At 40.0% G+C, this 23,010-nt stretch overlaps 1 protein-coding gene across 2 annotated transcripts in view; it reads left to right on the top strand.

The window, feature by feature from the left end:
- MARCHF8 (membrane associated ring-CH-type finger 8) overlaps positions 1-23,010 on the top strand; it is a 130,742-nt gene that overhangs the window by 93,187 nt on the left and 14,545 nt on the right. For both annotated transcript variants that reach the window (XM_080823450.1, XM_080823449.1), the window contains exon 3: positions 14,601-14,651. In XM_080823450.1, the coding sequence (XP_080679576.1) occupies positions 14,601-14,651 (51 nt within the window). The remainder of the gene's footprint in view (positions 1-14,600; positions 14,652-23,010) is intronic.

The raw sequence follows: 23,010 nt of genomic DNA, 5'->3' as shown, positions 1-23,010 counted from the left end.
CTTGGTGAAGCTACATAAATTTTTTGACTTAAAAAGAATCTTGTCTCAAAGAGCCAACTTTTGGTTTTGTTGCTTTTTCTCCCATCAATTTTCTAGTCCTTATTAACATCTCCTTGTAATCTTTCCCTTTGTTTTCTAATTTAGGTGTGCTTTGCTCTTTTCTTTTGAGTGTCTTATTGTGGAAGTAATTTATTTGAGCTTATTCTTTATATTTATCAGCACTTAACAGCTGTAAATATTCTCTAAGCACTGTTTTAGCTGCATTGGGTAAGTTTGGCATTTTGTGTTTTCATTTTTATTAATTTCATATTTTGTGTTTTCATTTTTATTAATTTCACATTTTCTAATTTTCCCTGTGAATTCTTTGACCCAATTGGTTATTTCTGATTTTATTGTTTAATTTCCATGTATCTGTGAATCTCTTATTTTTCTGTTCTTGATACCTAATTTAACTTTGTTGTGAGAAATCATACTTTGTATTATTTCAATTCTTTTGAATTTCTTCAGGCTTGTTTTATGGTCTACCTTGTAGTCTGTCCTGGAGAATGTTCCATGTACACTTGAGAAGAATATGTATTCTGTTGTTGGGTTTAGTGTCCTGTAGAGGTCTGTTAGGTCTGTCTGGTTTATAGCACTGTTTAGTTCTTTTTTGTTAGTCGTCTTCTACCTAGTTGTTCTGTCCACTGTTGAATATATGGTATTGAGGTCTGCCAATATTGTTGAATTGTCTGGTGTTCACTCAGTTCTGTCAGTTTTTGCTCTCTTATGAGCAATTTTTGGGTCTCTTATGAGGTACATATATGTTTATAATTGTTACATTTTCATGATGGATTGACTGTCTTATAATAAACATCCCTCTTTATCTTTAGTATAATTTTCTTAATTTTGTTTTGTCTGATACTGGTATAGTCTTTTCAACTTTCTTATGGTTATTGTTTTTGCAATTTTATCTTTTTCCTTCTTTTAACTTTAATCCTATTTGTAATTTTCAGTGTAAAGTGTGTTTTCTCTAGACAGTGTGCCCTTGCATTTTGTGTTTTTGTCCACTTTGATAAACTCATTTTGATTGGATTGTTAATATTTATTGCTATTAATATGGTTGATTTGTTAGTCATTTCACTTTTTGTTTTTTATATAACTTATGTCTTTTTTCTCTATTTCTCCTTTACTGCTTTGTGTTGCCTTAAGTGATAAAAGTTATCAACATCGTGTCTGCTCCAGGGTTTAATGTATACATTCTTTTAACACACTCTAACTTCAGATTCATCATATTAATTCAATTCCATAAGATATAAAATCATGCTTCCTATATACCTCTATTTCTTCTTTCCCTTTCTTGCTTGTTGTTATACATTACACTATATATGTTCCAAACCTAATAATACATTGTTGCAGTTATTAATTTGTCATTTAAATAAGCAAAAGAAAGAGCATTTACAGAGTTTGTTCAAAATTATTTACCATTTCTCGTTCTCATTTATTCCTGTGGATTTGTGTTGCCATCTGGTGATGCTTCCTTTGCCAATACAGTTTTATACCCACTCATCTCTTTTGTTTGTTATTATCAAGTATGTTAACATATCTTTTTGTTATAGGTCCAAAAATACAATATATACATGTTTTTGTATAATTCCTTTTACAATCACTTAAGAGATAAAAGGACAAGAAATATATATGTGTATACTGTCTTTTATTTTTATATAATTAGTTTTTCTGGCATTCTTTTTTTTTTTCACATAGTTTCTAATTATTGCTTGGTGTTACTTGTTCTCAGCCTGAAGAACTTCTCTTTAATATTCCTTTTAAGTTGTGTCTACTACTGTTGCATTCTCTCAGTTTTTGTCATTCTTGATAAGTTCTTGATATCTTTATTTTACCTTCATTATTGAAGATAGGTTTGCTGGAATAATATTCTTGATTAAAATTCTTTTTCTTTCAGTTCTCTATAAATGTGTCTCCCTCTCTCCTCTCCCCAGTCTTGTGTCCTCCGTGGTTTCTGATGAGAAATCAGCTATTAATTTGGGGGGAGGGGTTGCTGTATATAATTAGTTATTTTTCCCTTGCTGATTTCAAAGTTTTCTCTTTGTCTCTCAGCATGTTAATTTGTTGTGTTTGGATGTGGGTCCCTTTGCTTTTATCCTGCTACAATTTAATTTAGCTTCTTGGTTGTGGAGAATAATGTTTTTACTAAATTTTAGGAGTTTGCAGCCATTATTTCTTTGAATATTTTTTCTCCTCCTCTCTCTTCTTTCTCCCTTGTACTCACATTATGGATATATTGGTGTACTTACTCATGTTCCCTGTTTCTCTAAGGCTGCATTTAGTTTTCTTTATTCTTTTTGATCTCTATTCTTCAGATTGCATAATCTGAGGATCCATCTTCATGTTTACAGATTCTTTCCTCTGCCAGGTCAGATCTGCTGTTGAATGATTGTGATGAAGTTTTCATTTCAGTTATTGTACTTTACAGTTCCGCATTTTCCATGTTCACTTTTTATCGTTTCTATTTCTTTATTGCTTTCATCAGTTGGGTAAGATACTGGCACCATATCTTCCTTTGCCTCTTTAAGTATGGTTTCATTTAGTTCTGTGAACATATTTATCATAGTTACTTTGAAGCCTTTGTATACTAAAGACAATTTGTGGGCTCTCTGAAGGGCCTTTTCTGTTACCTCCCTTTTTTCCCATTTGGGTCATGCTTTCCTCTTTCTCTGCATATCTTGTAATTTTTGTACTCAATGCTGTATATTTTAGATAATACTTTTTAGCATCTTTGAATTAAAATTCTTTTACCTCCCTCCACCTCCTGTGGGTTGTTCTTTGTTTAGTAACTTGGCTGGATTTTACAGCAAAATCTGTTTTCCTCACAATATGTAGTCTCTGATTTTGCTTCTCAGAGGGGTAAGCCTTGGGCATGTGCTCTCTCAAGTTGGGATGATTGTTGAGAGCAGTGTTTTGATTGATTGTCTCCCTGACCTCTTATGTTTTCTTGTCTCTGTTGATTTCACACTCGGTTTTTAGCTCCATTAACTGCTGGCTGATCGCACTGCTATTTTGGACAATTCCCTGGGGCATCTTTCACGTCTGATCCATGTAAATGCAGATTCCTTTGCTACAGCTGTTTTTGACGGCAGTATTTGAAATTTCTTCCGGGAGGACCTTCTTAGTAGTCTGTCCCTGGTTTTCTGTGGTACACTTTTATGGTTTTTCTTGTTGCTCTCTTAGAGCTACCAGCCACCCAAAATGCCATCATTTTTGCCAGTAGCATTAGGCTGGAATTTCTACATATTCTATTCCAGTTAATGTTTGTTTCCTTGGAGATAGCTTATGAGCTCTCTGTTCTTTTGGCCAGCCTTTCCACCTTTTCAAAGTCTAAGCTTGTGCTTTAGAGCCGGGGGTAAGTGTAGTAGCCCACATCTTTTGGAGTGACATACCTGCTTTATGTAGGGCAGTAGCCTGTGTCTTTCTTGGCTTGCCTCTCTTGGTGTGCAACTTCCACCTATCAGTCCTTGGCGTTGAGCAAAGGGGCTACATTATACCCAGTTTGCCATGCGAAGTAGAAGCTTCTTCTCTGGTAGTGGGCACTGTACAGAAAGGAGCCCAGACCTACTTCTAAATCACTTTTGCTTGGAACATGGCTTCCGGAACATAGAGTTGGTAGAGTAGAATGTGTCATGCTTGGGGCCTGCCCCTCTTGAGATGCTTTTCTGTTCTTTTGGGAGCTGGGTGGAAAGGTTGGTACTTTTTCTTGGCTGCACCATTCCAGAGTGGAGCTTCTAGCCTGAGGATGGACTGGGTTATGCTTCAAATACCACAGATTCCTACTGTTCATACCAAAGTATAGTCAGTTTTCTTGAATAAATGTTTCTCTATTTGCCACATGCCCTTAGGATAGTTTCTGATATCTTAGGAATTAAGGGTGCCATTTTACTTTTTATTTTCTGTTTGTTCTCTCCCTCTCTCCCCATCTCTCTTTCTTCCTTCTCTTTTTCTTACCATCATGTGGGCTACTTGACCCTTTTAAGAATTTCTTTTTGTTTTATGTGTGGTGTTAATGAGTGTATCTCTTTATCTCTTTTAGTGTTTATCTTTGGAAGTTTGATGTATTTCTTGTATCTTATGTCTCTTTAACTTTGGGAACATTTTGAAGACAATTATAATAATACTTTGATTCATTTTCTGCTCATTTTAATATGTATGCCACTCTTAATTGACTATTCTCCATTTAGATTATGTGTTTTATTCCATTTTTGCATATCTGGTATAAATAATTTCCACTGCATACCAGAGTGCATTGTTTGACTCAGAGCATTGTTTGACACAGAGCACGCCTGTGATTGAGTTCCCAAGTTAACTAGTCAGTTTTAGTGGAATACAATTTTTTTTTAAAGATTTTATTTATTTATTTGACAGACAAGTTGGCAGAGAGGCAGGCAGAGACAGAGAGAGGAGGAAGCAGGCTCCCCGCTGAGCAGAGTGCCCGATGTGGGGCTCGATCCCAGGACCCTGGGATCATGACCTGAGCCGAAGGCAAAGGCTTAAACCCCCTGAGCCACCCAGACGCCCCGGAATACAATTTTTACTTGAAAGAATTACTGGCAGTCAAACTCTAGCTTATTCTGACTTGGATATTTGGCAGACATTTTCTCTAAATTGAATGAATGAGCCAATCTTTAAAGTAACAGCTTTTGTTGCCAAAAAAAAATTGAAGTCTCTAAGCAAAAATTAGGATTTTGGGGGCGCCTGGGTGGCTCAGTGGGTTAAAGCCTCTGCCTTCCGCTCGGGTCATGATCCCAGGGTCCTGGGATCGAGCCCCGCATGGGGCTCTCTGCTCAGCAGGGAGCCTGCTTCCTCCTCTCTCTCCTGCCTGCCTCTCTGCCTACTTGTGATCTCTGTCTGTCAGATAAATAAATAAAATCTTTAAAAAAAAAATTAGGATTTTGGAAAACTTTTATCCACCACTGTGAACTTGATAACTTTTCTTTTCTTTTCTTTCTTTCTTTCTTTTTTTTTTTTAGATAGCTTTTCTATAATTATGGTCATATTAACAAGTGTGATTTTTTTTTCATTTTGCATTATGAAATGTGTCAGTCTTGGAAGATTTGCATAACCCAGTGAACCAGTAATTTCTAAATGACCAATTTAGTGTGATATTATAAGGTCATGCATGATTAAGAAGAGATCCAATTCAAAGTAGAAGATGAACCAGTTGATTTTAATGGAGTATTAAAAATTTAGTAATACCATTTCAGAGTGTACATCACCCCTAATTACTTGTTGAGTTTTTGTGTAGTACAAAGAATATCCAATTATCTCAAATGGCAGTTAAATACACACTCCTTTTATAAGTATGTAACTGTAGAAGGCCAAATTTTCTTCATTTATTTCAGTCAGAACAACAGAGGAGATTGAAGGTTCAAGCAGATATGAGAATTCAGCGATCTTCTATTAACTGAACAATAACAAGATTTACAAAAATATAAAACTATGTTACTCTGCTCACTTAATTTTTTTCAGAAAAATAGTTGTTTTTCATAGAAATGTTATTTGTATTAACTGGGTTTATTCTAATTGAGTTAAGAGATTCATATTTTAAAAATGGTTTTAATTTCTAATATGGCAAATATCAATATATATAATCCACATAAACAGGAGGTTTGGGGAGTCCTCAGTAATATACTTGTAAAGGTGTCCTGAGACAAAAAGTTGGAGACCTCTGTGTATACTTTTTCTCCTCGTGGTTTCAAGGTGACTGCTGCACCTCCTGGCATGACATCTTTATTCCAGGGTGACTCAGGAAAGAAGGAATGCTGAAGAAAGGAACAGTGGCTGTAGCAGAATGTTTTCCCAGAAAACCTCAAGTTTAATGTGTTTGGGGAGAACTTTCTCACATATTTACTTACAATTGCAAAATAGAGTAAGAAAATGAGTACTTGGGCCCATTGCTGCTCAGAACAAATTTGTTCTATGTAGGGATGGAGATTGGGTAGATACATAGCATATCTGTTACACAGATTTTTGTTTGTTTGTTTGTTTTGGTTTTTTGCTTGTTTGCTTGTTTGCTTGTTTTTTGGTTTTTGGTGTGTGTGTTGTGTGTTTAAATGACTGTTCGTGGTCAGAGTTTCAGGGAGACTCCCACATGAAGTTTTATTGTTTGACTCCTTTATACAAAATCCTCAAAACTTGCTTAGGCATCTCACCTCATTGTCTTCTCGTTAATTCTTGGCTTCTACTTCCCAGGGCGTGTTTGGTCTCTGTGGGCTCTGTATCTCAGTTCTAGCCTCAAGGTACATTCTGTTGGAGCCACACATGGACTTGCAAAACACCACTGACTGGACTGAGTAAATTGTGAAATGTCCCTTATTCTTCAACAGAGCTTCTCTTTATCTTTGTGATTTGGTAACTTCTTACATTAATAAGACTTTTCTTTCTCACACCCTCAGACTCAGTCTTTCCCAGTATATGTATCAGTCTGTTTCCTGATTGATTTATTTGTATTAACTCAGTTGTGAGCTCACTACCATCTTTTATGCAGAAATTTACTTTTACAGTAGTCATGACTTGCTCTTTAAAATATGAGTCATATTCAGTTATACCTCAATTAAAAAAATGAATCATAGCCTTTATGGATTATTCTTGCCCAGGATTTGGAATGAAACTTGCATCTTAAAGTATAGTCTGGGGACCAGCAGCATGGGAGTCACCTGGGAGTTTACTAGAAATGCAGAATCTCAACCCACTTCAGACCTAACAAATCACAGTCTGCATTTTATGAAGGTCTTTAAATGATTGAAGTGCACAAAATTTCAGAAGCACTGGTCTGAGGGAGACAACAAATGAGAAGAGGGCATGCAGCTGTGTTCTGAGGAGCTCCTCTTTTTAAAAATGTAGACAAAAGCAAGCCAGGGGAGCTTGTACTATCACAGTGTGGCATCTCCTGGTACCTTCTCCAAGAAAAGAAAGTAACAGCTTTTGCTACCAGCAGTGAGGCTTTTATCTCACCCAGGTTTATAAGATGGTGGACTCAGTAAGCAGTGACTGAGTATATTAAAGATTTATGAAAATAATTTGCTAAGGTTTGTATCACTTGGGCATTGGAACTTAATTTTGGCTTGAACTGGAATGGAACTCTTTTTCTCTTCAGAATGCCTAATTCCAGTTCTTGACCTTGATCTTTGGTAACCTGTCCTTTTCATTCAGAGACATGCGAGTGTGACTGTAGGAAAGAATGGTGTCACCCACTATATCCTGATATAATTCATGTTTGTGCTTTTTTAAAGTTAAAAAAAATTTTTTTATTCATTTGATTCCCTGGTTATATATTTCTCATTGAAACACCATTTCAAAGAAGTTCTGTGGTTAACATCATCATTAGAACAAGCTTAGGAGTGAGATTTATTTTTGTCCATGTTTTGTGCCTAATACATTAGTTTGCATGTGTTAGTCAAATAGTAAATACGTATGGAATGAGTGAGTCACTGGTTTGAATGAATCCTGGGATTTGCTTCCTGAAAAATAGGTCTGGTTATCGGTCCTGAACTTCTTAGATTTTTTTCAGTAAGTCCGAATAAATGTAGTAGTATTTAAGGGGAAAAATGGTCTTTGGGAACTGAATTATTAATTTCCTGCCAAGCAGAAGAAACAATTCTAAATGTTGACAGGTTTCAGGCTTTAAAGCATCTGTATGTTCTGGGGCTAGATAATTTGTTTGATTTTTACCAAAGTAAAATATTGACTTGTTCTAAGAAGGAAAACAGGATACAGGCTTACATCATTAAATTTACTTTCACTTATTTGTGGAGCATAACAAATAACATGGAGGACAAGGGGAGATGGAGAGGAGAAGGGAGTTAAGGGAAATTGGAAGGGGAGGTGAACCATGAGAGACTAGGGACTCTGAAAAACAACCTGAGGGTTTTAAAGGGGCGGGGGGGTGGGAGGTTGGGGGAACCAGGTGGTGGGTATTAGGGAGGGCACGGATTGCATGGAGCACTGGGTGTGGTGCAAAAACAATGAATACTGTTAGGCTGAAAAGAAATAAAAAATTAAAAAAAAATTTACTTCTCAAGTTCATAAGGTAAAGAGCATCGCAGTCTGGATTTATAATGTTACCTAGCTTAACACCTAGGCTTCTCCCCACCCCAGTAACCCTTCTCTGTGGAATAATAAATGTCAAAAAAAAAAAAAAGTCAAGGATAGAAATTACTGCTTCTTTCAGTACCTCAGAACTTATTTGTAGATTTCCAGGTGGTGGTAAACTGGCCATTTCCTTTAAGGTAGTGGGTAATGTCATAGTCGTTATAATGATTTTCTGTACAGATATTCCAGGGCATATGGAATCTTTGTTTTAATTTAGTAAGCTAACTTAAAATTTAGTAGTAAATTGCTGGTAGATGAGCCTTAAAGCTTGGATTCACAGCAGTGCCCTGTGTTTGTCCATAGTACATTCTTGACTCATGAATGACACTTGAATGGTTACAGATTTACCTGTGCTTTGGACAGAGAGACTCTCTACTCCCAATGAGTGAATGCATGAATAAGATGAATGAATGAAATTTGATTCTTCTGGTCTTTTAAAAATAGTTTTTGCTGACATTGTCAATACTTTGAGCATACTTTATAATTTTGTTCTTTTCCTAAAGCTAATTGACTAGCTTAAAACCAAGAAACATTCCAATGATGCAAAAACATTTAGTAGCAGTGTGTATATTGTATTATACTTAAGAGATTTGAACTTCTGTTTTCATTCAGATTTATAAAATAAGAGAATATAATGAAAATACTCAAAAAAATTGCACAGACACATTGCTGTAAAGACAATATTGTTGAAACAAGTGCCAGCTGGCAGGCCACTTGGGAGCTCTTGAAATGTATCTTCACTAACATTTTAGGGGTGTCGAGTATTCAAAAGCCAACTGTACCAAAGTCAAGGCAGTATATCATTTGGTGGGTTTTGGGGAAGGGGGAAGTTAAAATTCTCTTGATTGCTAGTTCTCTTTAAGGAGAAGCTTGGTGGAATGGAATCAACTCTTCTCAAAGCAGTTTTAAAATGACCCAGTAGCTCCTTTGTACTTTTGACCAAAGGAATTTTACCTGCTAATTACATCCCGACCTTCTCTGGTCTTCCCCATGATTATTGCAAAGCATGTGAGATGAAAAGAGAATATGACAATCTTAAAAATACAAGATGATCTTTTTCCATAGGTAATAGTTTCTGTTTTTGTTTTTTTACTCATTTGGGTTTAGAGTAAGAATATTAGATTCAGGGAGAGTTATTTTCTTATTTTTAGAAAATCAGGTTTACATTTTGAACATTCATTAATTTTTTTTTTTTAAAGAAAGTTGTAGTGTGGTAGATTCTTGTATTATTTGCTGGTGCTGCCATAACAAAATAATGAGGCAGTGGGTACTTAAGCAACAGGAAATAATTTTCTCACAGTTCTAGAGGCTAGAATTTTAAGATTAAGATATCAGCAGGTTTGGTTTCATTTGAGGACTCTTTCTTTGGCAGCTTCCCCTGCCTTCTCCCTGTGTCTTCACATGATATTATTCCCTCTGTGTGTACCTATGTCCTAAGTTCATCTTCTTATAAGAACACCATTCATATTGGGTCAAGTCCCACCCCAATGACCTCATTTAAACATAGTTACCTCTTTAAAGACCCTATCTCCAAATATAGTCACATTCTGAGTACAGGGGCTAGAACTTAACATACAAATTTGGGAGGACACAATGCAGTACATAGCAATTATGTATCAGGGAGGTCACTTTCAAAGTAGAAAGATGACAAGATAGGAAGTTATTCAAGAATTTCAGGTGAGGGTCGCCTAGGTGGCTCAGTGGGTTAAAGCCTCTGCCTTCGGCTCAGGTCATGATCTCAGGGTCCTGGGATCGAGCCCCGCATTGGGCTCCCTGCTTAGCAGGGAGCCTGCTTCCTCCTCTCTCTCTCTCTGCCTGCCTCTGCCTACCTGTGATCTCTGTCTGTCAAATAAATAAAGTCTTAAAAAAAAAATTTCAGGTGAAAAATGAGGAGAACCTAAACCTAAGGCACTAATAGTAGAAATGTAAATGAGATTGGAGATTAGCATGATAAATGGTTCTTCACCCCTTCACTTTCAATCTGTAGGTCTCTTTGGGTCTAGAAGGAGTCACTTGTAGGCAGCATATCCATGGGTCTTATTTTTTTTTATCCATTTGGATACCATGTGTCTTTTGATTGGAGTATTTAGTTCATTGACATTCAATGTATTTATTGATAGATATGAATTTAGTGCCAATGTATAACCTGTAAAGTCACTGTTTCCGTAGATTGTCTCCATTCCTTTCTATGTTGCTTTTGGTCTTTCTTTCCTGCTCAGAGGGTCTCCTCTAATATTTCTTGCAAAGCTGGTTTAATGTTCATGAACTCCTTCGGTTTTTGCTTGTTTTGGAAACTCTTTATCTCTCCTTCTATTCTGAATGACAGGGTTGCTGGATAAAGTATTCTTGGTTGTGTATTTTTCCCATTTAGCATGTTGAATATATCATGCCACTTTCTTCTGGCCTGTCAAATTTCTGTGGACAGATAATGCTGCTAACCTTATGTGTCTGCCCTTGTTGATTAAGGACTTTTTGTCCCAAGCTGCTTCCGATTTCTCTTTACTTTTGTATTTTGCAAGTTTCACTCTGATCTCTCTTGGTGTTGACCTGTTTTTTTTTTTTTTTTTTAATTTGAGGGGAGTTCTCTCTGCCTTTTAGATTTGAATCCCTGTTTCCTTCCCCATATTAGGGAAGTTCTCAGCTATAATTTGTTCATATAAACCTGCTGCCCTGTTTTCTCATTCTTCTTCTGAGACTTCTATGATATGGCTATTGTTGTGCTTTATGGAATCACTGAGTTCCCTGAGTCTTATTTGTGACCTAATTGTTTTCTCCCCTCTTCTTTTCAGTTTCATTGTTTTCCATAATTTTATCTTCTATTTCACCTATTTATTCCTCTGCTTCTTCCCTCCTCATTGTGATTACGTCCTATTGGTTTTGCATCTCAGTTACAGCATTTTTTATTTCAGCCTGACTAGTTTTTAGGTCTTTTATCTCTGCAGAATCAGGGTTTCTCTGGTATCTTCAATGCTTTTTTCAAGCCCAGCTAGTATTCATGTGACTGTTGTTCTAAATTCTTATCCAGACATATTGCTTATATCTGTTTTGAACAAATCCCTGGCTGTGATTTCTTCTTGATCTTTCTTTTGGGGAAAATTTCTGTTTTGTCATTTTGTCCAGGTTTCTTTTACATGTTATAAAACCTTGTTCTGTTTTCTGCTCCTGAGAGTAATGCTATATTAAGAAGGGGTCATACATTGTCCATGGCCTGGTGCTTCAGGAAGTGTTTCTGGTGTATGCTGTGTGCACTTCACTGTGGTGTTTTGGCTACTCTTTCCCACAGGTCAGTCCTCTGCAGAGTTCCTCCTTGCTTTCAGTGAGGAGGGTTTGGACCTTTAACTAAGTGTGCTTTGATTTGTTTGTTAAAATAAGCCTGGGAAAGAAAAAAGAGAAAGCCTGATCCAAGACAAAAGGAAGACAAACAAAAATGCCAACAGACAGCTATATGTAGAAGAATGAAACTTGACCATTCTCTTACACCGTACACAAAGATAAACTCGAAATGGATAAAAGACCTCAACGTGAGACAGGAATCCATCAGAATCCTCGAGGAGAACATAGGGAGTAACCTCTTTGATATCAGCCACAGCAACTTCTTTCAAGATATGTCTCCAAAGGCAAAGGAAACAAAGGCAAAGATGAACTTTTGGGACTTCATCAAGATCAAAAGCTTCTGCACAGCAAAAGAAACAGTCATCAAAACAAAGAGGCAACCCACGGAATGGGAGAAGATATTTGCAAATGACAGTACAGATAAAAGGTTGATATCCAAGATCTATAAAGAACTCCTCAAACTCAACACACACAAAACAGATAATCATATTAAAAAATGGGCAGAAGATATGAACAGACACTTCTCCAATGAAGACATACAAATGGCTACCAGACACATGAAAAAATGTTCATCATCACTAGCCATCAGGGAGATTCAAATCAAAACCACATTGAGATACCACCTTACACCAGTTAGAATGGCCAAAATTAGCAAGACAGGAAACAACGTGTGTTGGAGAGGATGTGGAGAAAGGGGAACCCTCTTACACTGTTGGTGGGAATGCAAACTGGTGCAGCCACTTTGGAGAACAGTGTGGAGATTCCTCAGGAAATTAAAAATAGAGCTTCACTATGACCCTGCAATTGCACTGCTGGGTATTTACCCCAAAGATACAGATGTAGTGAAAAGAAGGGCCATCTGTACCCCAATGTTTATAGAAGCAATGGCCACGGTCGCCAAACTGTGGAAAGAACCAAGATGCCCTTCAACGGATGAATGGATAAGGAAGATGTGGTCCATATACACTATGGAGTATTATGCCTCCATCAGAAAGGAGGAATACCCAACTTTTGTAGCAACATGGACAGGACTGGAAGAGATTATGCTGAGTGAAATAAGTCAAACAGAGAAAGTCAAGTATCATATGGTTTCACTTATTGGTGGAGCATAACAAATAATATAGAGGACAAGGGTAGATGGAGAGGAGAAGGGAGTTGAGGGAAATTGGAAGGGGAGGTGAACCATGAGAGACTATGGACTCTGAAAAACAACCTGAGGGTTTTGAAGGGGCGGGGTGGGAGGGTGGGGGAACCAGGTGGTGGGTATTAGGGAGGGCACAGATTGCATGGAGCACTGGGTGTGGTGAAAAAACAATGAATACTGTTAGGCTGAAAATAAATAAAAAATTTAATTTAAAAAAATAAAATAAAATAATGTTGCAATAAAAAAAATGCCAACAGACAGACAAAAAAACTGTTTAAGTCTGATTCCAAAGAAAAACAAAGAAAAAAAAAAAGAAAAAGTCTGATCCAAAAAATGAGGAAAGGAAACAAACAAACAAAAAACTGTAAGCTTGATTCTTATGAAAAAAGAAAAAGCTTGGTTCTATTTCCACCAGAACTGAAGCCAACACTTTGGAGCACAGTATGATCAGTAGCCTTGGTACCTGCAGGGGGCTTGTGTTGGTCCTCGGCCGGAGAGGCCCACTACACTGGTGGCTCCCAAGTCAGACCTTCCCTAGTAAAGATGCCCTTGCCAGCCCTGGGGGGTGATGTTTGGTTTAAGTGACTCCAGCCTCTTCTGGGGGTGTTGTGTTGCTTGCTTCCTCACTGAAGTCTGACGGAGCTTGTGGGTGGGGGTAGGGGGTAGAGATTCAAGATTGAGAGACATTAAACAGGAAGATTTTTTTTTTTTTTGATTGTGCAGTTTTTCTTTCTTTCTTTTTTTTAACTTATTAACATATAATGCATTCTTTGCTTCAGGGGTACAGGTCTGTGAATCATCAGTCTTACACAATTTACAGCACTCACCATAGTGCATACCCTCCCCAGTGTCTATAACCCAGCCACCCTATCACTCCCCCCAACCCCCCAGCAATCCTCAGTTTGTTTCCTGAGATTATGAGCCTCTTATGATTTGTCTCCCTCTCTGGGTTCATTTTGTATCATTTTTCCTCCCTTCACCTATGATCCTGTCTTGTTTCTCAAATTCCTCACATCAGTGAGATCATATGGTAATTGTCTTTCTCTGATAAACTTATTTCGCTTAGCATAATAGCCTCTAGTTCCATTCACATTGTTGCAAATGGCAAGATTTTTTTTTTGATGGCTACATAATATGTGTGTGTGTGTGTGTGTGTGTGTGTGTGTGTGTGTGTATACCACATCTTCTTTATTCATTCATCTGTTGATGGACATCTAGGCTCTTTCCATAGTTTGTCTATTGTGGACATTGCTGCTACAAACATTTGGGTGCATGTGCCCCTTTGGATCACTACATTTGTGTCTTTAGGGTAAATACCCAGTAGTGCAATTGCTAGATAATAGGATAGCTCTATTTTCAACTTTTGGAGGAACCTCCATGCTGTTTTCCAGAGGGGCTGCACCAGCTTGCCTCCCACCAACAGTGTAGGAGGATTCCCCTTTCTCTGCATCCTTGCCAACACCTTAAACAGGAAGATTTTGATACAAGACTTTGTTACTAAAGGTGGAGGAGTCTAGCATGACTCTCAGATTTCTCTAATCCAGGAGGAGAAACAGGCTTAAGGGAACAGATGTGAGGTGTGGGATGTCCCTGTTGAGTACCCACCACTTGGACAGCCAAACGACCTGGGTGGGGTCAGTTATCCCACTTCCTTCCTGATCCTACAGTGGCTCCTCACAGCATTGGCAATATCAGATAAAACTCAACCTGCAGTCTTTCCTCTGAACCTCCATTTGAATGTGTCTTAAGACACGTAAAGCTCTTTTATTTTTAGTTAATTCTAAATTCCTGTTCTTAAGTTCCTTTAAGGCAAGGACTACTGTTTCATTCATTTTTGCTAGTACAGAATGGTTTGTGCTTAGCAAATTCTAGTTGAGGAAATGATTGTCAAGAGGATTGTTAGGAGTAAATTACTTATTTTCTGCACATTTTAATTACCTGTTTCATTTTCTTGATGCTTAACACCTGTTTCATTTTCTTGCAGAATGAGAAGACTTTGGGACATTCCATGAGTCATTCAAGTAACATTTCTAAGGTAGAGTGCCAATGAAATATGTTATTTTTGTAGTTTGGGGTTTGGTTTCTTCTATCTTGCAAGTGTTTGTACTCTTTAATTTTCAGTATGCGAAGTTGTTGACACATTTCTTTAATCTGCTTTAGGACCATATAGTGAGGTATATGGCTGTTACTTTTTTCTAGCGAGGCAGTTCCAAATGTGTATTGAAGTTAGTGACTAATAGGAGAAAACCCTATATTTCTTCCAGTGGAAATCATTTACTCTCAGGTTAAAAAAGATCTCAGAGAGTCACCAGAGAATCTGTCCCCTCAGGAGTGCATTTGACTGACAGTAACAAAAAGCCAACTCTGGTGCCCTCAGTAATTATGGGTTTATGTGGTCTTGATGACGAAGTGTGTTTGGAGATAAGTGGGTCAAGGCTGATGCAGTTGCTCCCAGGTGTTGTCAGGGACCTGGGCACTTTCTGTCCTCTCTATGCCGCTTTCCTTAGCACATTGTCATCCTCCTGCTTTAGTACCTCATTGCCTAAAGATGCGAGTTGGACCTCCAGGTATCATGGCCCTGGCCTTGGCAGGACTAAGAAGAATGATGAAGGATGGAGGGGTTTGTGAGCTGAGAGCAGCCCTTTTCTGCAGGAAGGCGGGAAGCTTTCCCAGATGCCCCACCCAGCTGCCTCACTTCTGCTTACATTTCACTGGCCAGAACTGGATCACAGAGCTGCCTCCCGGTGAAGTGGCTAGGAAAATGAGAGGGTGAATTGGCTCTCTGAAAGCACCTGACACACCTGTGGTGTAGTCACTCGACTAGCCTGTCAAGAGCATATCAGCTGCTATGGGTGACCCAGGAGCCATCAGGCAAACTTGTTTGTAGGCACTGCTCAGTTCCCAGCCCAGGCATGGGCTCTGGCCGATGTCATCCATGCAGTGTGTCTGTGTAGGTTCCTTGCAGAGATGGGCCTTCTCCTCATGTCTGTGTCAGCCGGCCAGACACCGACACAGATACTGACAGGAAGGTCTGAACACTGTGACGAAACCTGACCTGCTGTCACAGGCCTCCTGAGTACTCAGAAATAAATAGCCATGTTATATGCCATTTTAATTTACAAACTATACAGATACTTTCATTTGTAGCACCCTATTTTTTTTTTAACTGAGAAGTAGAATCTAGCAAATCCTTTGAGATGATCAGTCTGTTCTTAGGCATATTTCAGATCTCACCATATCATCCATCCACTTAATTTTGCATAAAAAGAAAAGTCCATAGTGCTCAGTATGACACCGAAGGCCTTTTAGAATGCTCCTTGGTGCATTCCTGACTTGACCTCTCCTCCTCCCCCCAACCCCCAGAATAGTCTTTCAAGGCATAGGCCTTGGCCATCTCAAATAAATAACTTTCAACAAATAATCCCTCTTCTTCCAACCTCCATTTCTTTTCTTTTGCTGTTTGTTCACCTGGGACTATGGGAGTTAATGGAACTGTGCAGTGGTAGGTCTTTGCTGTCTGCGTTAAATGCCCAGTTTTGTCCTACTCGCTTTGAAGGAGCTGTCCAACATTTAAGAATCGAGAAGAGTGAGAAGATGTAGATCCAGATGGCCTGTCTGGTTACGTTGAATTAAACATTTTAAAAGTATATAGTAGCACTCATTGCCTTGCCCCAGTGGCTGGGGCAGTTCTGAAGGACGGCAACATCCTGTTCCTCAAATATATGTCTCTTTATGGTTTTAGTAGATTTTATTTGGAGGGAAGTTTCCTTCTGCAGTTAAAAAAACCCAAAAAACATTGTAAACCACTGGTTTACATGGTCTATAGGAACATCTTATGAGCTTGGTGCAGACTGGGTTGTAATATTCTGAGTTGCTCTGTGGTAGTTTTCAAACTCTGTGAGTTTGATGGACAGGAATTTACTAGCCATGAGACTGTGAGGAAAGATACTTCCTCGAATTTTAATTTCCTGATGAGTAAAATCAGGGAATAATACAACCTTCAGTGTTGCTGTGAGTCTTGGGGATAATGTTTGCAAGGAACCCTAGGGCAGCTCCCTCATTGCAGTGAATCAGTGAACTCACTGTAGTCAACCTTTGTTGAACCCTGGTGATCTTAGGTGGATTGGGGCATGCTGGTCCTTGATGATAGCTGTTACTATTTTATTACTGATCAAAGGCAGAACTACGTACTTTAAAATAAATATCAACTGGGGTGGAAATTAAATCTAATAAAAACTCTGGCCTTTTCTTTCTTCCTTCTTGCATACATTTTTATTATGTGTTCTTTGTGCCAGGCACTAAGCTGGGTACAGGCATAAAATGATGAAGGAGACAAACATGGGCACTAACGTAGCACTTTCCTATGGGCAGGATTGGGGTTTTCTTAAAAAGCAATTTTAGCTCCATACTTTGTTTTAGAAATGGGGTAACTGTGAAAGCCTCACAGCTTTCTGCCACAGAGTAGGGCCAAGAAGATGTGGGCCTCTTCCATTTTCAAAGCAGGAGTTCCCGCACACTGAATTGGGGTCAGAGGGAAATCTCAGGAGTGGTGTGTTGTGCACACATTGCTTCCCAGTGAACTATCAGCATGAAATTTTGTTGCAAAATGTACCCCTCTGAAATAAGAAAGTTGTATAATGTGGAGTTGTTAGACACGAACCAGTTACATGGGGCTGGGAGGTGGGCAGGACTGCTATGAAAGAGAACTTTGTTTTTGAGAATGCAGTTCTTTCTTGCAATATCTATAAAATGAGCCTGTTGTCTGAGGCCACTTTAGGCCATGGCACATAAAACTCTATTTTCAATATAGCAGACGTACTTAGGCTGATGCCTCATACCCTTGAGAAAGAAGATAGAAAAAAAGGTTAGAACACAGACATGGTTTATGCAACCTGAAATCTCCATTGTCTCTCGCTGACTCCGCCTCCGGCCGAGTTCAGTGCTGGCAGGTGTCCGGGTTAGTCAGTCACCTGCAGTGTGCGTGACGTTCCCGCGGTGTACCGCTTACTGGTAACTGAAGGTACATGAAGTTAGAGGTTGAGCACAGGTGAAAATAAACCTTCCATCTGTCTCCTAGTGTTCCGGCTAGATCTTGTTACAGAGTGATGGGGTGTCTCATTCAGTGTTTGTTGGAGGCTCCCCATGTTTTGCTAAAGCCTCAGAAACCATGTGCCCCTTTCAAAGAAGGAAGCAGGCAGATTAGATGGGCTGTGTGAGAGGCTGCTAGATGGCTCCTCTGGCTTTAAAATGGGCATCCAGGTGTGATCCTCTTAGAGAACTAATTAATTTAAGGAAGAATATTGGAACATTCAAGCAGTTTTGATTGCAAAGTCTACACCAAGTACTTTGTTTTGTATTAATGGTAATGATGTTAAGTGGGTATCATTTATTGAGGCTCTGTTGCAAGTGCAAGTTTTCATGAAATTGGTCACCTCCTCCTAGTGGCCCATCCTAATCACTTAAGTGGTCCCCTTAGGTACCTTTTCCTATTTTATTTTCAAGAGAACACTTATCACTCCCTGAGTTTTAATTTTTTTCTGTTGCCCCTTTGCCCCACAAGTAAGTTCCATGAGGCTAAGGTTGTGTTTTGTTGACCCATAGATCTTCAGAGCCAAGGATAGACAGTAGCCTGGGAGTGGCTCAGTACATGTTTGTTGGATGAATGTGTGCATAGTGCTGTGCTAGACCCTTGACATCTAGCCCTCTGCTCTGTGCATCGTCACAGCCACATCCCGGGCCCAAGTCCCCTGGATTACCGCAGTAGCTTTCTAAGAATCTGCCTACATTCTTGCAACCTTCCAAATCAGCCTCCCCACAGCAACCAGGTAAACAGAATCCCACTGGCTCTCATATAAGCCTTCAGTGGGTTCTTACTGCATTTAGAATAAGATTCAAACTCTCTACCTTCATGTGCCAGATCTGAGGTGATCTGGTCCCGGCCACATGCACATTCATTCATTTGAATCACTTACCATAGTTTATAATGATACTGTAGCAATATGCGGCCAATCCTTTATTTATTTTAAATTATTTATTTATTTATTTATTTATTTATTTATTTATTTATTTGACAGACAGAGATCACAAGTAGGCAGAGAGGCAGGTGGGGGGGGGGGAGCAGGCTCACCGCTGAGCTGAGAGCCTGATGTGGGGCTCGGTGTCAGGATCCTGGGATCATGACCTGAGCCGAAGGTAGAGGCTTTAACACACTGAGCCAGTCAGGCACCCCTATTTATTTATTTTTTTAAAGAAGCAGCAGAATTGCCTCCTGGGAAAAGAGAAGTTGAGGTGTGATGAGTCCCACTGGAGGCATGCTTGTGGAAGGGGGGCACTTGAATTGCAGCTCTCCTGCAGCCTGTCCTTAACCTTTGCCTTGCCGAAGGGTCCTTGATCATGTGGGCCAGCAGCGTTCCCCAGGCAGGAGCCGTCTACACCCCACCCTCACCCCATGCACTACCTGTGCTGCGTGTTTGGTTCATTGTTTTCTTTCAACTGACTTACTCTAATTAAACTTGTTTGCTGTGAGAATTTTGTATCCTTCTGTGGTATCTGAAATCACATTTTGATTTGCTAGTTTTCTGATGTGAAATTAAAACAAAGGTATTAAAAAATGTGTTCTTAAGTATGTCACCTAAACTCCTGCCCTGTCACCCACCACTGTTCCTGATTCTGCCCTTTGTGAACTAGCACTGACAGACAAGGGGATTTGGGAGGCTGTGTGGTGGAGAGAGGGGAGGGCTCAACGGGGTTTCTCTGCTGCAGGAGTGTGGTGTGTGGCATCAGGTGGCCATCACTCCCAGGGTCATTTGGAGCTTGAGCTGGTGGAGGGAACACAGTGAGGTACTGAGCAGAGCCTCAGGGTGGCCTCAGATGACCGCTTGTGGCAGGCCTGCCACATCAGATTGAGGTGTTATGCTTTCCTGTCCAGGGGAACATACCACAGTTGCCCCTCACCTAAAGCCTCTCTCATCGCCCCAGCATGAGGTATCATCATCTGTAACGTAGACGAGACAAGGGGGCCCAGTGCAGCGTGCATGAGGATTATGTGAGGTCAGATTTGGTCTCACACTTAACTCTATGCCAACCATTGTGCTCCGAACGCTGAACCAGACAGAGGAGATGAGTAAGCAGACCTCCAGAAAATGCGGAAAGCTGGAGAGAATTTTTATGAAGGTAAAAGACAGGAGCTGAGGTAGAGAAAGCCAAGGAACGGAGTTTAGAAGGGCTGCTTGGGAAAGGTGTGGCTGAGGAGGGGCTCCTTAAAGCAGGACGTAAAACCGTAAAACCATAAAACGTGAAAAGGAGCCAGCCAGGATGGGATTAAACTGTAGAAAACTGGTTGTCACCTCCTTGAGAAATCCAAAACAATAGGTAGAAATGAAAGGCAGCTGTACTGGGAGTGAAGACTGTCCTCACTGCCCAGTTGCACGGTGCCTGCTGACCATGTTGGCTGGGGGCATTCCAGTGAGGACAACCGTACTTCGGCTTAAAAATTCTTCAGAGGAAGGTTGGAATTCCCTGGAGATGCTTGAACTCACTCAGTCCCACTGGAATTCTTTCAGTCACCAGAAATTTGCTTAGGCCTGGCTCATTGTAGGGGCTAGACTTTCTAGAGACTCTCCTCAGACCTCTCGTAGCACATAGACATGGCATTAGTTTATCGTGAGGGAAGCATTCTCATTTGACCCTGAGAATTGGACTTGGTCCAGGTGACACCATTTTTTCGAGCAAATTCATGGTTGGTAGCACATATAAGGAAATGGTAATGGTGAGGGGAACTAGACATACATCATGAAAACTGGAGCATGGGTCCTATACTTTCTGCACTCCGGCAGTTAGTCCTCCTAGGCTCTGACATTTGCCAAAGGCTGGTACCTAGTAGAATATTTTAGAGCTCTGCATAATTTTATTCAGATACCATGAGCCTTGTATGTCTCTGGTTAATCAAATATTCCTGGGGACGAGTCCAACCAGACCTGTTGAAAGAGCACCTAAAATTATTGCTGTTCTATTGTTTGGCAAGCAGATCTGAGTGAATTTAAGCATTGGCTTTCCCAGATCTCTTGAATATTTTCTTGTTATCACTGCTGTTAGATAGGAATGAGTTATAGTAGAATGTCATGTGTAGACGTAAATGCAGCCTTAGGACGGAGGTCATGGGCTGTGGTATTTTTGTCAAGACCAGTGTCTGCTTCTCTGTGTTTCTAAAGACAAAGCTGACGAGTGACAGACTTAGGTTGCTCAGACTTACAGTTTAAGTATAAGCCAAACTGTACCTTTCTTAATTTGTATTGAAGAAAATATCAGTCCTAAGGACAAGACACGTACTTTCCTGCGGCAGGAACAGGGAAGTGATGTGGAGGAGCTGAGTGGCCTCACTGGCACGGTGTGGTCTCACTTGGGATGCTGACGGAGTGGCACGGGCACTGTTTTGCTGTGTGGCTCATCTTTTGTAGAGATTGATCATATTTTCTTGTATTTTTTTTTCTTCTGACTGCTTGTAATTTCATTTTTGGCTAAGGCTTTAGATGAGCGGTTTTCAAAACTTGGTTCTGAGTCTTCTCGAGGGAGAAGGGGCAGGGTTAAAACCAGTGTCATAACTGCAGATTATTTAATTGCCTTTTTCACTCTTAGTCTCTCATGAGTGTACAGAGGAGCTGTACAGGGCTGTACGGGGCTATGCAGCCTGCGAGATGGCATCTTTTCTCTGGCACTAGTGGGACGTGTGCTGGTGGCCTTGCGTTTTAAAGTTCTCTTTTCTTTTTAGAAAGAGAGAGGAGGGGGAGGGGCAGAAGGAGAGGAATGAGTACTCTGAAGCAGGCTCCATGCCCAGGGAGGAGCCACACTTGGGGCTCAGTCTCACGACCCTGAGGTCGTGACCTGAGCTGAAATCAAGAGTTGGACACTTACTGACTAAGCACCCAGGAGCCCCTTTTGTTTTAATGTTTTCTAATATAGTAAAGATTGATTGATGTAACCCTCATAAACACAAGCTCTTTGGGGGACTCAGTGATTTTTGATAGCATAAAGGGGTCCCTCATGAGACTCACACGTTTGAGAACCTGTTTTACGCCTATGAACAGGCATTCACTTCAGAGTGTACTTGTTTTATTCATTCAGAAGTGTTCTTGAACACCTACTGTGTGCCAGGCACTATGCTAGGCCAAACCATGGCTTCTGAGTTAGCATATTATTCTAGAAACATCTTTTGATAAAGCTTCATAAATGCTGTGAAAGAAAAGAACGGGGTTACAAGGACAGTGAAAAGCCCCTTTTGAAGAGAAATCTGAGGAGAGGCTGGTCCTACTGGATGGGGTATAGAGCATCCCCAGGAAGAGCGAGGGGTGTGCAGTGCTGGGTGACCCAACACCATGATTTTAGATCTTTTTATGGTTATACTTGTACTTTCTGGGAATGTGAAGCTATCTTTGCTCAGAAATCATTGCCTTCAATGTGATTTATTGAAAACCAGCTATATTTGTAATGTTCCCAGCAATAGCTAAAAAGCCTGCTTTGGAAGATGAGCCATGAGAAAGTCCCTTCAGTTGTTGCTTTGCCTCTAACAGTGCTATGATAATGTGCCCCTCGTTGTGCTGGGGATGTATTATTATTCCCGTGATTCTAACTGTCTCTAAAAGGCCACCATAGAACAATGTTCAGTGTTAGCACTACTTGCTAGACAATAAGGAGAGTCATTTATAATGGAACTCATTTGAGGATTCAGTAGTTTTATTGTACACTCTCCTCCATGAATCCTATATTGTATATATTCTATATTTACTTTCTTAATGGTTAGTTTTAATTAACTGCCATTGTGAAAGCTTGTTCTTGGCACAGCCCTTCATCAGGAGTCAACATGTGTTTATCAGAGCAGCCACAGAACTGGCCTCTCCTTCAATTGTAGCTCATTTTCAAAGTTGAATACAACTGGGTATTTATAGAAACCAGGGTCTCTGTTTATAAGGAAGCATTTGTTTTCACAGAGCAACTTCTGTACTAAGCGGAAAGTGTGCTGAAATGCAGTCGCAGTCTGTATTGCAGTGTCTAAACACCAAGTTAGACTTTATTTGGCTCTATTTATATGAAGTCAGGCCTGCCGAGCTGGCAGTAAGGAGCAGATGATTATCTCCCAGTTTGGGAGGGAGCGAGGACGGCAGCAGCATTTAGTAAGCACTGAGCAGTGAGTAAGTGTCAGGTAGCCTGGGAAGCACTGCTTCTAAAATGCCCCACCCCGACACCCAGACCCTGTGTCTATGTGACGCCTGTATTTGACGAGGCGTCATTCCCAGGATATTGTGTTGTAACGAATGGAATCCCTTGAGCTCTTAAAAGCAGAGTACTTTCTCTGGCTGGTGGCAGAAGAGGTCATGAGAGACTGGAAGTAAGAGTGGACC

The sequence above is a fragment of the Martes martes genome (genome assembly GCF_963455335.1).
Source record: "Martes martes genome assembly, chromosome: 14".
NCBI lineage: Eukaryota > Metazoa > Chordata > Mammalia > Carnivora > Mustelidae > Martes > Martes martes.
The sequence above is the reverse complement of the archived record's forward strand: the minus strand, read 5'-3'. Positions and strand labels throughout refer to the sequence as shown.